Source organism: Carya illinoinensis, chromosome 1, assembly GCF_018687715.1.
Source record: "Carya illinoinensis cultivar Pawnee chromosome 1, C.illinoinensisPawnee_v1, whole genome shotgun sequence".
In the NCBI taxonomy this organism is placed as follows: Eukaryota; Viridiplantae; Streptophyta; class Magnoliopsida; order Fagales; family Juglandaceae; genus Carya; species Carya illinoinensis.
In genome coordinates this window covers 16,690,726-16,705,902 of record NC_056752.1, presented here as the reverse complement: position 1 = coordinate 16,705,902, position 15,177 = coordinate 16,690,726, and the positions used below count along the sequence as shown (strand labels likewise).

Sequence of the window (15,177 nt, the reverse complement as noted above, 5' to 3'; positions counted from 1 at the left end):
GATGGTAAATTCCACCACCATTTAGGTTTCCTGTAGGTCGTGATCTATTTGTGCTCTCAGTAGCACTAGGTCCAATCCAAGTGTGAGCTTTTTCAGCAAGCTCATTGAGGTATTCTATGGCCTCATCAGGATCTTTCTGTAAGAACTCACCATTACACATCATCTCTACAAATTGACGCTCTCTAGGTGTAAGTCCCTCATAAAAATATCTCACTAAGCGCCAATTCTCATATCCATGGTGAGGACACATACTCAATAGCTCCTTAAATCTCTCCCAAGACTGATACAAAGTCTCACTGTCCTTTTGTACAAAGGTGGAGATTTGCCTTTTTAAAGCATTGGTCTTATGTTGGGGAAAGTATTTATTAAAGAAGACATGAGTCATCTCATTCCATGACCCAATAGATCGTGGTCTCAATGAGTATAGCCAACTCTTAGCTCTATCCTTCAAAGAGAAAGGAAAGAACTTAAGTCTCACAATATCATCAGTTGCATTTTGACTATGAAAAGTCGCAACTACTTTCTCAAACTCCCTAATGTGCACATATGGATTTTCATTTTCCAAGCCATGAAAAGTAGGGAGTAACTGTATCATCCCTGTTTTAAAATCCAATTGGCGAATATTAGCTGGAAACATGATACATGATGGTGTGGCTGTGCATGTAGGGTGGAGGTAATCCTGAAGGGTCTTAGTGGGTTGATCTTCGTGTTCACTCATTTTCTCAGAATTAGAAGAATTATCAAACAAATGATCAGAAAAATTAAACTCTGACTCTAACATAGGTCTACAAGCAAACCGACCCAAGGCGTCTCTATACCTGTGCATGCAAAGTAGAGAAAACGCAACACTAAAAAAAACTATAAAAAGAAAAAGAAAATAAAAAAAAAAGAGGCAGCAAGCTAAAATAGGGAATGAAGTTACCGCCTTTACACACTGTTGAAAAGAAAAACTATCTCACAATTCTTCTACCGTCTCCCCGGCAACAGCGCCAAAATTTGATTACGCCCAAAGAATAACGCTGTAGCACAGCTTTGGGGTGTCGATTCCACAGGGAGACAAATTAAAAGAATAGCAAGGGGAACAAAGAAACTAAAGAAAAATATTAAATAAGTAATGGAGAACAAAGATTAATTTTAAATGTAAATTAAAGTGAAGTAAAGTGATTAACGGAAAAAAAAAATACTCAAATTTGACGAACAGTAGAGCGTCGGGAATCTCTTGCACAAATCTGGTATTTTAATTATTCTTAATTCATTGAATAACTCAATTAGGAACTCAATTCCCGAAATTCCCAATCGGAAGGTATAGATTTATAAACCAGACTTAAATCAAATGTAACCTTTTGAAAAAGCATTCACCACTTTTTAAAAAACGTAAATTACTACCCCTATTGATAAAATCAAATTACGACAATATACTCAGGGAGCGATATTGCAGCAAAAACTAAATCAATATAGATAAATAATTGATCCAAACATAATTAAAGAACTAATCCATTCAATAGAAAAAGCATGACTGAATCCATAAATAGAATAAATTCTATGATTATTCGGAGAAGAAAACATCAACGATGAATTGAGAATGATAAAACAAAAGAGTTTTAGCAATTGAAAATCAAATACATGAATTAAAAATAAATTAGAAATACCATCTAATGTGCAAGTTCATCCCTAACCCTACTTGAGAATTTAGTTACCCATAAATATAATGGACAACAAAAATCTCCAAAGAAAACTGAAGCGAACGGTGGCCATGGAAGTGATTTTCTCCTCTCTTCAAATCTGCCTCTTGTGCCTCTTCCTCCTCCTCCATTTCGTGCTAATGATATGCTTATATAGGGTAGGAAAGAAACCCTAATGTCCTCTTAATTTCCGCATAAAAAAATTGCCTAAATTTTAGGACTTATCTTGGCAGCCACGTACGGTCTTTAGGATTTCGAATTTGGAAATCCTTATTAGAGACAAATTTATAACCCTTTAAGATAGCTTTCCAATGCATCAAGAATCGCATCAATCCGATATGTGAGTAAAAAGATACAATCCAAAGACTAAAATATGTCCAAATTGTCTTCTAGCGAATTTCGGACTTGGACTTCTTGTGGTTTCATTTTGTGATTTTTTTCTTTTTCTTTTCTTTCAAATTGCTCTCAAACCCCATGAATGTCCTCCTTTGAATTTGACTAGGCTTGACTTGCTCTTTTATAAACTCTGAAATTAGACATAAAAAAACTGCTTAGGAGTATCCCAACATAAATAGAAATTCAATTTAAGAATACACATTAATTCCTATGATTTCTATTCACATTTTAGCATTTTAGTCCAATAATAGGGTATATAGTGTGCACTTTCGCACACTCATCATGTGTTCTTCATCCTCCTCTAGCATTGCTCTTTTCCTACTATTATGTTTACCTTCCAAATTGTTTCCTCCAATCACATTTTGTTCTAACTCCCTTTTAGTATGTCTCTAACATCTATCTACAATTGGACCTGTTTGAGCTAATGGACTTTCATTCATTGGACCCATACCTTGCTTTACAACAAATTGTTCCTGGCCCACACTCAGTATATGAGATCCTTCACCCATCAAAGCATCAATTCATATTTCCTTTTGTGGTGCCCCATCTTCAGTAATGACGTCCACATTTGCCATCCTGATATTGATGCTTCACATAGCCATTGCACCATTATTTTTAGCGGCAATTTCGGATTGATCTTTGCGATTCTCTCTAAAACTAACATCAATTGCCAAAACAGTTTTGACCATAATTTCCGTTACTTCCTTCCATTCCGTCTCATTCAATTCTTTCCTTTTTTGATTCATCGGCTATGAAGGGTATGCCGAAGATGTTTATTCTGACGTCTGCTTTGAAGCACAATTAGCAATACCATAACCTCTTGCAAAACTAGAACGTAGCCATTGACCATAAGGGAAACCTGTAACTGCATATTCATCCTTGGAGCCAGCCACTTCCCGCACTCCCTATGTCCATGTCCCAAACAACCGCAACAGTAACAGAAGTCAAGCAACCTTTCATAAGTAAAACAAACCAAACATGAATGATCTGAGCCAATCATAATTTTCTACCTTTGTAACAAAGGTTTAGACACATCTATAGTGACTCATATTCGCATGAACTCAGCCCATGCCAATTCACCTTTCTCAAGATCAACTTCCACCACCTCACCCAGAGACTTCCCAACCAGATTGCCCACATATTGGTTCCTTGCCATAAGAGGAAGGTCGTGGATCCTAACCCAAAACACGGCTTATGTGAAATGAATACAATGAACTTGTTGCATGCCATCAAATTCTTGCATCAACACGAGTTGTTTATCAAAAGACCACAGGCCTCTAGCAACACACGATGCTTATCCTTCGTGTCTTCAAACTCAACCAGAATGAGGATTGGATCCAAATCTCTAAACTTCACTCCTTTTATTGGTCTCCATACTTTCTTCATAGCCTGTTTAAAATTTATCCATAAACTTCATGATAAAAAACTTACTACATCTAGAAATTGCATCTTCCAACAAACTAGCTTCCATGTGAATCTCTTCTTGCTCTTGCTCAGTAAGTGACAGCCGCTCGTAAAGTTTATCAAGATCCTCTTCCACCAGCACCCCAAAGCCGTAAGTGCATAGGAGAATAAGGAAAGAAACTTGTATATTCACTCCTCACATATTGACTGATGCATTCTTTGGCTGCGTTATATTTGATAGCTATCATTGATATTCTTGTAATTGGACTCGAGTTTTATATGTAAATTGAGATTTGTAAAACTCTTGGGTTTTTGTGTTAATCGATTTTATGGATGCGTGCGTATCATGACCCCAAGTTTAGATGTAACATTATCTCAGTAGAGCTCTTCTAGTCACTTGGGAGCACATAAAACTGAGTGATGTCCCCTAAATCACAACTTTACCAAAATAGAAACTATTTTGAGTCATCCAGGTTCTAACACTTCAAAATCATGCAAAACACTTTTATAAAAATATTAACATGCTATGAATCCAAGTCTAACTTACCTAACTTGCGTCTAAATATGTTAACACTTCACCAAAGCAAGATCTACCCAAGAATTCATCAACAATTCACAAAACTTTCAAAGTTTCACACCAACATCAAAATTGTCACCACCGTGACCTTTGCATGGCATGTCAGCCATAGCCTTGGCCTTGAGAGGAGGAAGAAACTTCCTCAAGAAGCCTTGGTTAGGTGGTGGTCTTCAATGGCCCGAAGATGGGCCTAATCAAGTGGGTTTCAATTTGAAGTATAGATGGGTTTTCATTTAGGCTTCTAGTTAGATCATGCCCAAATCAAACTTTGTTTGATCCAAAGTCATTACCAATATGTAAAAGAGTGGTTAAGGGTGTATGAGTATATAATTGAGTGGTTAATAGCATGGTGTTGGATCACAATGCTTTAGGGTTTCAAATAGTGCATAGGTGGCATAATTACATGACTTGATTTACCCTTCATTTCATCACACTTCATCCTCTTCATGACATGCGTCTTATTGCTACTCCAATGAGTGTTTAGGATTGTGCTATGTGTTCAACCAAAAAGTAATCCTAGTAATTCTAAGTAGATTTGGACATTATACATGCTGATTTGAGAATTGTTTGAACTAGTTGCCACATGGCACTATCTTGGGTGTTACAATTCACCTAAAAAGTTGTGAAATTTTTTATTGCACCATAAAATCTTAAATAATCATACAAGCTGTTTAGTGATGCAATTTGTTTCGTGAAATTATACTCCTAAGTGTCTTAGTTAAATAAAAAGGCACTATCGACTACTATGGCCATCCAGAAAATGAAAAATATATTATTGTACCGTAAAACCTTAATTATTCATTTGAGTCTAATGGTATAATTCATTTTGACTTAGTTAAATAAGAAGTCAACTTTGTTAACATTGTAGATCGGGATCCAACTATGCTGACGGACTAGATCGACTTGTGAAATCTTTCGGGATTTCACAACATTTCCTACAGTCTAAAAAATTCACCTATTGATCAACACAATTGGCGTTTGCTTCTGAGATAAAATTAGATCAAAGATTCTATCTCTAATAATATTGTCTCTAACAATCTTTGTCAAGGCATTACAGTTTTTAACTACATCCAAGAACAAAAGGTGATATATGCTGGAAACAAGGTGGGGGTAGTTGCTTTGTTCTGGAGCCAGTGGTCTCTCATGTTAGCGTTTTAAAAGTTTATACTTGCTGCTTTTCTCTCTCCGGTTCTCCCGCATAAATCGTCTTCTGACTTTGACATTGGAGCTATCCGACACACCCCCACCCCATTTTATTCCTTTTACAGTTTCAGGGTGTTGTTTAAAGTTGGTGGTTACGAAAGACATCTTAACACAAATAATCTTAGATGGGTGTGTTCCGTGCGCGCGCGCGGAAATTGGCCACAAACATCATAATGTCCTTAATTACTTCCGTTATGTGTGGGCCCAAGTCTTCAAAGATATGCATTATTCAAGAAATGGAAGGAAACCCTTGAGCACTTAATAAAAACTCCAGGGTAAAACACCCTCCGTATGTAAAAGATGAAAAGTCAAGTATTATAACTAATCTATCTTTACTTTAATAAAATATTTAGTTTCCATTTGATTTGTTGTCAACCCTATTCTCTAAGGGTATTACATTGACTTAGTTGATTATTGATTTTTTTTATTTTCTTATGTATAAAAGTTTAAAATCTGTCACTAAAATGAATATTTTATCAAATCTTTAGTACCGACCCGTTTAGACGTTGACACCTTACAACGATCTTGGCCAAGGCGTGGTAGTTTTTGATAGAAAAATAAAATATAATATAAAAGAAGATGGAGAAAAGAGAAAGAATAAAAGAGACTTTGAGAGTTGCATTTTTACTTTCTGAAATGTTTCTTAATACAAGACATACATCCCTATTTATAGGAAAATTACTTTGAGATAAGATAAGGTAAATATCTTAAACATTATGAAAATAAAATTAAGATATTATCAAATCAAAGTGATTTGATAATTATGAAAATCAACTCAGGATGATATTATCTTCAACAGTTTCTGACCACCTCGAAGAATAGAAGGTTCTATACGCTGGAAACATTTTGGGAATAGTCACTTAGTTCTAGAGCAAGAGACGGTTTAAGGTCAACAATGGAAAAGGACCCGAGAATCTGTGAACTTGCTGCATGGCAATATGCTAGTGTACGTAGTAGTGTGCAGCAAAATTCATTCAATTATCAGGATTTTCTGAGTTCCAGAAGAGCAAGTGAAAGTTGCAAGTTTCAATATGGGTTGCATTAATGGATTATATATAGAGCAGGTGGCATTTCTGCAAATTAGTGAATTTATTGACATAGTGGATTATCAAGGTCGAACTTTGTAGTGTAGTGAGAACATTGATGGAATAAGGAAAGTGGATAGTGCCGCAAGCATTACTCTTCGCTAAGATGATTGGTTCCGATAAGGAGCTCCAAGCCAAGAATAGACATAATAGAAAATCCCAAACCAATAGTAGAGTGCCCTAAATCTGCAAGCCTCATACTGCAGAGTGTTTACTCAATAGCAGTTTTCGAACTTTTAACTGCTTGCGAGCATTTGGTTAGTTATGTTCCCGACATTCGAGACTCCGCCGTTCCCAAAATTGCCAAGATGTCCATCTGCTCCATCGCTCTCAACCTTCTTCTTCTTCTTCTTCTTCTTCTTCTTCTTCATTCTATCGTTCATGTATATAAATGTGTGTGTGTATGTCCAATAAGTGAATTAAGAATTAAGGTTTCTTGTGTTTGGTTAAGAACAACAACTTGTGATCAGATTTCTACGTTTTGAAGAGCAAAATTTTCACATACTGACCGAAGCAATTAATTGGCATTTGCTTCTGTTAGCGACAACATTGGATCAAGATTTTTTCTCTAACGATCTTTGTCGAGGCATTACAGTTTTTGACTGCATCCAATAACAAAGGGTGCTATATGCTAGTGGTCTCTCGTAGGAGAGTTGTAAGAAGTTATGTACTTGCTTCTTTCCCAAGGATTAACAAAAAAACTCAAGAATCTATATGAATTAATGCAGGGTAACATGACGATGGAAGAGGAAGCGAACTCTAGAAACTATATTGACTTAATGAATGTCACCACCATTGCTGAGTTGGGAGTCTATATTGTGGCAGAGACACTTGGCAAAGATGATTCCTTACTAGACGAAGGGTGGAGTGCGCTAAACGCAGTAAGGTCGATACAGAAGAGAGCCAGTCAATAGCAGTAGCATTTTTTTATGTGATCAGGCAAGCCAATTCATAAATGACAGCGCAATATTATCTACTGGGATTGTAGCGGAAAATACAATAAAAATAGATAAGGCCACAACAAGGACGAAGGCAGTTTTCCCAATCCTAGTTTGATCCACTCACGTCAAGGGAGGCAAACATAGAGGACCGAGGCAGACAAGGTTTTTCGATTCAGGCCCTGCACATTTGTTTATTTCCAAAGGAATTTGATTCCTTCGTGATCTTAAATGGCCAGAAAATAAGAATCAAGTCAGCTGGGAAAAAAAAAATCATGTCATGAACTCATGGCCAGTAGGTTTGTGTTTATTTCACGGTTAAAGACAATTTCAACTAGCGTCTGCAAAAAGTTCTCGAGGTTTGATATTAATATTTAAATCCTCGGGTTTGAAAGTACTTTGTGCAGTTAACTCATTCCAACTTCTGTTATATCCATTAACGCCTCAGTTGCTATTTCCACGTGTTGACCAATTAGCATTTTACACGTTAAAATCCAAGGACTAAATATGCCCTTTGTTTTGGTAAGCCAGTTTCATCAAGCACTTTCAAGTGACCCATGAAAGGTGATCATGGAAATTGATTGGTGCTTAAGGGGAATGTAGTTAAGGTAGTAGTTACATCTTCAAGACAAAGTACATATTACGTCTTATCACACTTGATAGTGCTGCAAGATATTTGCTTCGAGACTCACAACTTCACGAATGTAGTTCTGTGTCTGATCCTTCTAGGTGCTCCCGATTATCTCCTTGTATGTGTCTCTTATCTTCTGTATCAAACATTCCCTGAAATTCATTGATTATGGTAAAAATCTGTCTCAGCAAAAATTTCTTAGAAAGGAAGAAATTCCATCCATTATATGACTCTAACTACCAAATTAAGGATTACCTGTCTGGTTTGAAGATCAGGTTCTTGTACGCAAACCACTGCAAAGAAAAGGCAAGAAAGGTTGATGCATGAGAAACAGAGCGAAGCACGGAAGTTCTATATATTAAGCATTCCGTGTGATGAATAAACTACAGTCCTCCTTCCAAGGCCCTTTTTAACTCAAAATACCTTTCGAGTACATGCATTAGATTTATGCAGATGAACATTGATCATTTGACTAAGAAGCGAAATCAATAATCATGTAATCGACCCCATTGTTAATAAGTTCAAATTAATGAGAAGCGAAGACGGACAAAACAATGCAGCAGTAAAGCATATCCAACTTACTCCAGTATAGCCAATGCCAACAAGCTCAAGCGCGCCAGGAATTAGAGGAAGCCTATCAAGTGCCTGTTACAAGTCATGCCCATCTCTAAGAAATGCTTTCACCTTGTGGTGTAAAGTATAAATACAATTACCCTTAAACACAATTATAATTTCTACATATTAAGCATTTGGAGAACCTCACCGACACCATTCCAGTGGAGACCCACAATCCAACCGCACCAGCAACTGCAAGTGAAGACACTGCATACTTGTCTTCCACTTTGTCCCACTGCGTGGCAAATGGAACCAATTCATGAATTCATTTAAGCTAAACTCAACGAATTCCCATACTGTGAAAGAGAATAAGGGTTCTAAAAAAATCTGAAATCCTTACAGCTTCTTGAGCTGTTCTGACCATCTCTGGCAGCTCATACGCGGCAACTTCTGCCGGTGCCTCTCCGGTGGCCATGGCCATGACATTGCGAGCAATCTTACTGCCTGAAAGCATGAACACCAAAAACTGTTAAAAAAAAGGATCCCTTCTATAGCTTCAAATTCTCAGGTTGTACTCTATGTAAATCATTATAAAATGGACATGGACTCGAGGGATTTGGGTAGGCATATGTGATTGACTCACAATAGGCAGTGGTCTTCCAAGGTCGGTTCTGAGACTGCACTTGAGGTGGGGGCAGTGTGGGGAACGTCACGCATTGTGATGATGCTGCAGGTGAACAACGAGGAGCCCTTCCATCAAGAAGGGTCGATGAAGAGGAGATTGTAAGCGTGGAGGAAGAGGTTGAGGCCATGATTAGTGAGCCCTTACAGATTATAATGCCTTTGTTCTTTGAGGTTTCAGGAGCAACTAAGGGTGGAAAATGGAGGAACAATGAATTGTGTAGAGTTTTAAAGTAATGGCTTATTCTTTTTCTTTATATATATGGGTTTATTAGACTGGTAAAGTGATAATTTGTAACGAAAATTGAGGACCCTCTTCTCCCAAGTTAAAGCTGGACAACCACTCGTTGCTTTTTCATCTGGATAGTGTGCTGACATGGCCGCTGCAGGATAGGCATTTTATGGTGTTCGATTGGATAGAGGGCTCCTAAGCTGGACCTCTGTTGCGCCAGAAGCCTTCATCTTCTTGTCTTTTTTCCTCCAGAGTACCAAAATATCTCCAACATCCTGCAGTACAATTACCAAGTGTGCCACTACCATGTCTTTTTCCCAATTCTTTTTTAGAAGATAAATCATTACTGTAAGTGTACTTCATGAAATTAAATGCTGCCTATGAACGAGTAAATGGATTGTGTGGTGCCAAATGCCAATCCATAAACTAGGTGTGTTAGATTCGAGTCAGGACGTTCGGCCCATTTAATTATTCTGGTCAGGTTTGGGTTTGACCCAAACCAATTGATCAAACCAAACCAATTGACAATCCAGCAGACAAAACCAAAGTCTACCTCTATGTTCTTTCACAAAACACTAATAATAATAAAAGCCCAAAAAGGCCCATGAAAAAAGAAGGTGCTCGCAAAAATAATGGTTGGGTGTGCACGTGCACACGTGCGGACAAACGATTTTAACCTTCAGTTATTCTAGAAGCATATCTTCATCAATTGCTTCGATAACAGCTCCATTTCCTATAACAAAAAGTTATAAATCATCTCCACCATGAGTCTCTCTCCAAATAACTTCATCCTGAATCGAAGGATAACTTCTCATAGCATTGACATTGGTTAATACATATACATATACAAAAAATCTCTTTTAGAGATTGACTTTGTTATTCAAAAAAAAAAAATTCACATTGGATTATGCATATTTGAGTCAAAATAATAATAAAATATTATTTATTATTATTATTATTATTTTTTCCTAAAATTAACTTATATATATATATATATTTTGCAATTAACATCCACTACTTAAATTTGGCATTAATAATACAAATATAATAATAAAAATATATTATTTTTTATATATTCTATTAGAAATATAATAAAATTATAAAAAAAAATATAATATATTATAATAACAAAATAAAGGTGAAGGTGAAGGTTTGTTGTGTTGTTGAGTGAGAGAAAGTGAGAGGAGAGATAAATAATAAATAAAATAACATTTGAAAAGTGAATAATAAATCTCTAAATTTGTATAGACAATGTTCATAACTATGCAAAAATACAAAGATGGATAATCCAATATAAGTGAATTTAGGCTCATTATGCAAATATGCATATGCAAATTCATAATCCAATGTCACTGCTCTCACATACCTCGTGCATCAGATGCTTCATCGTCCTTGGCTTGGTTTGTCTCGGAGGGGATCCATATTGCTAATTCAACAGCACCGAAATTCACGGGGAGAACCATAAACATCCATTTTATGTCCAACGATATTTTCTATTCAATTAAAATGAGCCTGTGGAGAGGACAAGTAGCAGCAGCATTTCCAGGAATCGCTGAATTAATAACTTTTACTGCCGAGTGTGATGCCCCAACTTCCCATTTTCTCTTTAATTTGGTTTGTTGTGATTTCGGACCCATTATTTGTAGTTACGGTTCTGGTCAACTCATTATTTAACTTAGTTCTCATATATGGTTCACTCCATCCTTAACAAAATGAGTAAGTCCTCGACTGAGGATGTTGGTTGTACCCCTCACCCCCAAGTCCTTTGGTTGGACGTCATCAATCCGAAGGACACCATGTAATTTTTACTCACTACAAAGTTCAAAGTGAGTATGGGAGTTTCATTAAGATTTGACTCTTGCACAAAGCGCTATATTAAGGTTATATTTAGATGTTGAGTTGAATTGAGATTAGTTGAGTTATTTATTAATAGTAGTTAATTAAAATGGTGGAGTGGGTTTTGTAGAACTCACCTAAAATGAGTTTAGATTTGTTTAAATGTTAAGATAAGTTTATGGAAACTCGAAAAAGGTTGTGAGTCTCACATTATAAAGATGTATTGAGTTTAGTGATGTTTAATGATTTGAAATTTATATATTTAAATATTGAAATAGGTCTAAAAAGAATCCAACTGAAATGAACTGTGCTCATTCAAGGATTTGTTTAAGCCTAAATTTTCCAATAATCCTTCTTCAATCAATCAATTACTATTCACTAACTTTAAATTATACTTAACAACATAACAATTCACATCTCAATAGAACATGCCAAAAGCAATCAAATTTAAAAGATATTTGATAAATTAAAAAATTAAAAATTTAACAGACATAACTGACAGGTTTAATTTAAAGATCTTTCATACAGAGTGTTATTAGATGTTATAATGTTTCTCGGTTTCCCTGATTTTTGTGTGGTTAGTTTAAAAACTACTAGCTTGTAGTTAAAATACTCTTCTAACCTTATAAAGCACACAAGTTCCAGTTTTAACCTTAATTTTCTACTTAATTATGGTTTTGCCATTAGTTTTGTTTACTTCCAATTTGGCCCCTGAACTTTACTCAAATTACATTTTTATCCCTATTTCGACCATTTTTTAATAAATCATTTTCTTTACATTTATTATCTATTCTTACATTTATTTTCAATTAATAATCAGTTCTAACAGTTTTTAAAAATCCTACTGGCCTAAATCTCCATAATAACCATGTTACACTTTTGAATCCCTAAATCTTTACGATCCAACTTTTTTTTTTTTTTGAAATAAACCTGTGCTTTCATTACTTAACAAATGCTTCTGTCTATACAGCTTCTGTCGTGTATGACTATGCTATACACTTCTCTTGGACAGTCTTCCATCCAAACTTTTTCTGTTTCACTAGACATGCCTAATTTTGACAGACCATGGGCTGCGCTATTTCCCTTTCTATTTATATATTGAATCGACCAACCTTGCTTTCTATACATTTCTTCTTTAACATCCTCTATTAAATGACCATACCAGCTCCAACATTCCTCCTTGTTGTTTACAGCCCTCACCACCTCGAGCGCATCCCTTCAAAAATAGCCTCCCTTATATTCAACTCAGTACACAGCTTCATTGCTCTCCACAGGGCTATTATTTCTGCTATCACAGGTTGAGCCACCCCTCCTCGGCCTGAGCATAAGGTTAACTGGACTTCCCCCTTCACATCCCTCACTATAATACCCATCCCCATCCTCTTTAGCTTTGGATCAAAAGCTGCATCCCAGTTCACCTTGACTGCATTACCCGAAGGAGGCTGCCATCTTGTAACTTTTTCTATTGGATTTACTGCTGTTGCACTCTCCAATTGACTATTTAAAGCTGTCTGTACATCCATTAAAATGGTTTTTGCTTGCATAACCACCTCTTTTGGACTAGAAAAAGCCCCCTCAAAAATGAACTTATTTCGCCTAAGCCATAGACTCCTCATAATAATGGCCACCATCTCCAACTCATCCTGACTTAGTTTCCGAAACATCAGTTCCCACACCTCCTTCAAATCCTCAGTTGAGCTAGACCACTTCTGCACAGGGCTTCCGGATTCAGACCATACATCTAGAGTTGCAGGACAATTCCACATTACATGGCACGGGGTCTCAGCTTCCCTTTTACAGATGGGACACAGTTGATCTTCAATAATTCTTCTCTTCCTTAGATTCTCCTTTGTAGGAATACTATTGTTTAGGGCCTTCCACACAAAAGACTTAATCACCCCCGGTAGGTTGAGGTTCCAAACTGACCTCCACCCATCCCTCCACCCCAATCTGTCAGAAGACTCCCCCTTTCCCCTTCCTTTCCTCTCCACCTCCAAGTGATAAGCACTCTTAACATTGAAGACCCCATTTTTAGTATGCCCCCAAATCAACTTGTCCCTTTAACCCGAAAGGCTTATTGGGATATTACAAACCAGCTCAGCTTCTTCTGCAATTAAAGTCTCTTTTAACACCTCTACCCTCCAGAGACCCCTCTCAGCATCTATCAACTCAGACACCTTCTCATTTCTATCAAAATTTTTCACTGGAGATTGTAAGCAGAAAGTTGAAGGCTTCGGAAACCACTTGTCACCCCATATGTTTATATCCCTCCCATCACCCACTCTCCACCTTAGTCCTTCTTTTAGAAGGTCAATGGCCCCCCACAAACTTCTCCAAATTAAAGAAGGACCCGAGCCTAACTTAGCATGCAGCAGGCTCCCTTGTTTGAAATACTTCTCCTTTAAAATACAAGCTGGCAGTGAAGAAGGGTTGGTCAGAATCCTCCAACATTGCTTTGCCAATAAGGCATTGTTAAAGCTCTCCAGGTTCCTAAAACCAAAACCACCCTCTGCCTTGGCCTTCCCCATTTTATCCCAGCTACACCATTGAATCTTCCTGTCGTTTGTCTTGAAACCCCACCAAAATCTAGCCATCATCCCAGATATTTCCTTACACAACCTCCCTGGCAGCTTAAAGACACTCATTGATAGCTAGGAATAGCTTGAATCACAGCTTTCAACAGAATTTCTTTTCCTGATGGGGAGAGGAATTGGTTCTTCCAGTTGTGCATTCTCTTCCATATTTTATCTTTGATCCCACGAAAAGTATTATATTTTGATCTGCCAATTAGAGCTGGTAAGCCTAAATACTTCTCATAGCAATCACAAGCCCTGGCCCCCACCTCTCCTTGAATAGCCCTCCTGTCCCGTGCCTTAGTGTTGGAGCTGAAATAAATTTCAGTTTTCTGTTGGTTAAGGCATTGGCCCGATGCCCTTCCATATTTCTCCAACATTGCCTTAATAACCCTCCAATCTTTTATTCTTGCCCTGCAAAACATGACACAATCGTCAGCAAAAAGAAGGTGATTTATCCTTATACCTCCCCGAGTAACATTCACCCCTCTTATATCCCCTTGCTGCTCCAGAATATTGAGTAAACAGCTCAACCCTTCTGCACACAACAGGAAAAGATAAGGGGACAGTGGGTCCCCCTGCCTTAACCCCCTCGTTGGTTTGAACATCCCCCCTGGTTGACCATTCAACAAAACTTCATAGGAAACAGAGGACACACATCTCATTATCAAGGCAATCCAACCTTCAACAAAACCCAACCTCCTCATCACACCCTCCAAATATTTCCATTCCACCCTATCATATGCCTTTGACATGTCCACTTTAATAGCCATGCTACCCTCCCTCCCATGTCTCTTCTTTTTCATAGAGTGAAGGACTTCATAAGCAACCATAATATTATCCGAGATTAGCCTTCCCGGGATGAAAGCACTTTGATTACTAGAAATAATCTCACTCAGAACCCCCTTCAATCTATTTGCCAAAGTCTTTGCAATGATCTTATAAAAGACATTGCAAAGGCTGATTGGCCTATAATCAGTAGCTAAAACAAGTTCTGAGATCTTAGGAATCAGAACTATGAAAGTGTGGTTCAAAAGCTGGTTGAGATCCCCTCCATTTAGGAAGGAAAGGGCTGCCTTGCACACCTCCTCCCCTACAATGCTCCAGAAATTTTGGTAGAAACATGCCCCAAACCCATCAGGTCCTGGAGACTTCAAAGGTCCCATCTGAAAAACTGCTGCCTCGACCTCCTCTTTTGAGAAAACCCTCATCAACTTATCATTCATTGATGAGGTTACCTTCCTAGCCATAGAATCCAAGCAGCCAGATATTACCTCATCTGAGGGATTATTTGATTTATACACTGTCTCAAAGTACTTCCTGAAAACCAATGCTACTTCCTCCTGCCCCACCCTTTCCCTACCATCTTCATCACACACATGCT

At 37.4% G+C, this 15,177-nt stretch overlaps 1 protein-coding gene and 1 non-coding gene across 2 annotated transcripts; one reads left to right on the top strand and one right to left on the bottom strand.

Moving 5' to 3' along the window:
• The first annotated feature begins 230 nt into the window (after window positions 1-230).
• LOC122293802 lies at window positions 231-338 on the top strand. The gene has a single exon (XR_006237364.1). It is a non-coding gene; the product is annotated as a small nucleolar RNA R71 (small nucleolar RNA).
• Window positions 339-7,836: 7,498 nt separating this feature from the next.
• LOC122312270 (protein CURVATURE THYLAKOID 1B, chloroplastic) lies at window positions 7,837-9,395 on the bottom strand. The gene is made up of 6 exons (XM_043126854.1): window positions 9,115-9,395; window positions 8,872-8,975; window positions 8,680-8,766; window positions 8,499-8,561; window positions 8,172-8,209; window positions 7,837-8,068 (listed from the first exon to the last, which is right to left on the bottom strand). Exons 1-6 carry the CDS (start codon window positions 9,281-9,283, stop codon window positions 8,011-8,013), a joined length of 519 nt encoding a protein of 172 aa, XP_042982788.1. The 5' UTR covers window positions 9,284-9,395; the 3' UTR covers window positions 7,837-8,010.
• Between the last annotated feature and the right edge of the window lie 5,782 nt (window positions 9,396-15,177).

Bases quoted from the DNA above. Each gene is read 5' to 3' on its own strand.
- LOC122312270 (XM_043126854.1), bottom strand. From the start codon at position 9,283: ATGGCCTCAACCTCTTCCTCCACGCTTACAATCTCCTCTTCATCGACC. The intron at 8,976-9,114 runs GTGAGTCAATCA...TCATGCTTTCAG, and splicing joins TTGGAAGACCACTGCCTATT to GCAGTAAGATTGCTCGCAAT. The intron at 8,562-8,679 runs GTGAGGTTCTCC...GACTTGTAACAG, and splicing joins TCTCCACTGGAATGGTGTCG to GCACTTGATAGGCTTCCTCT.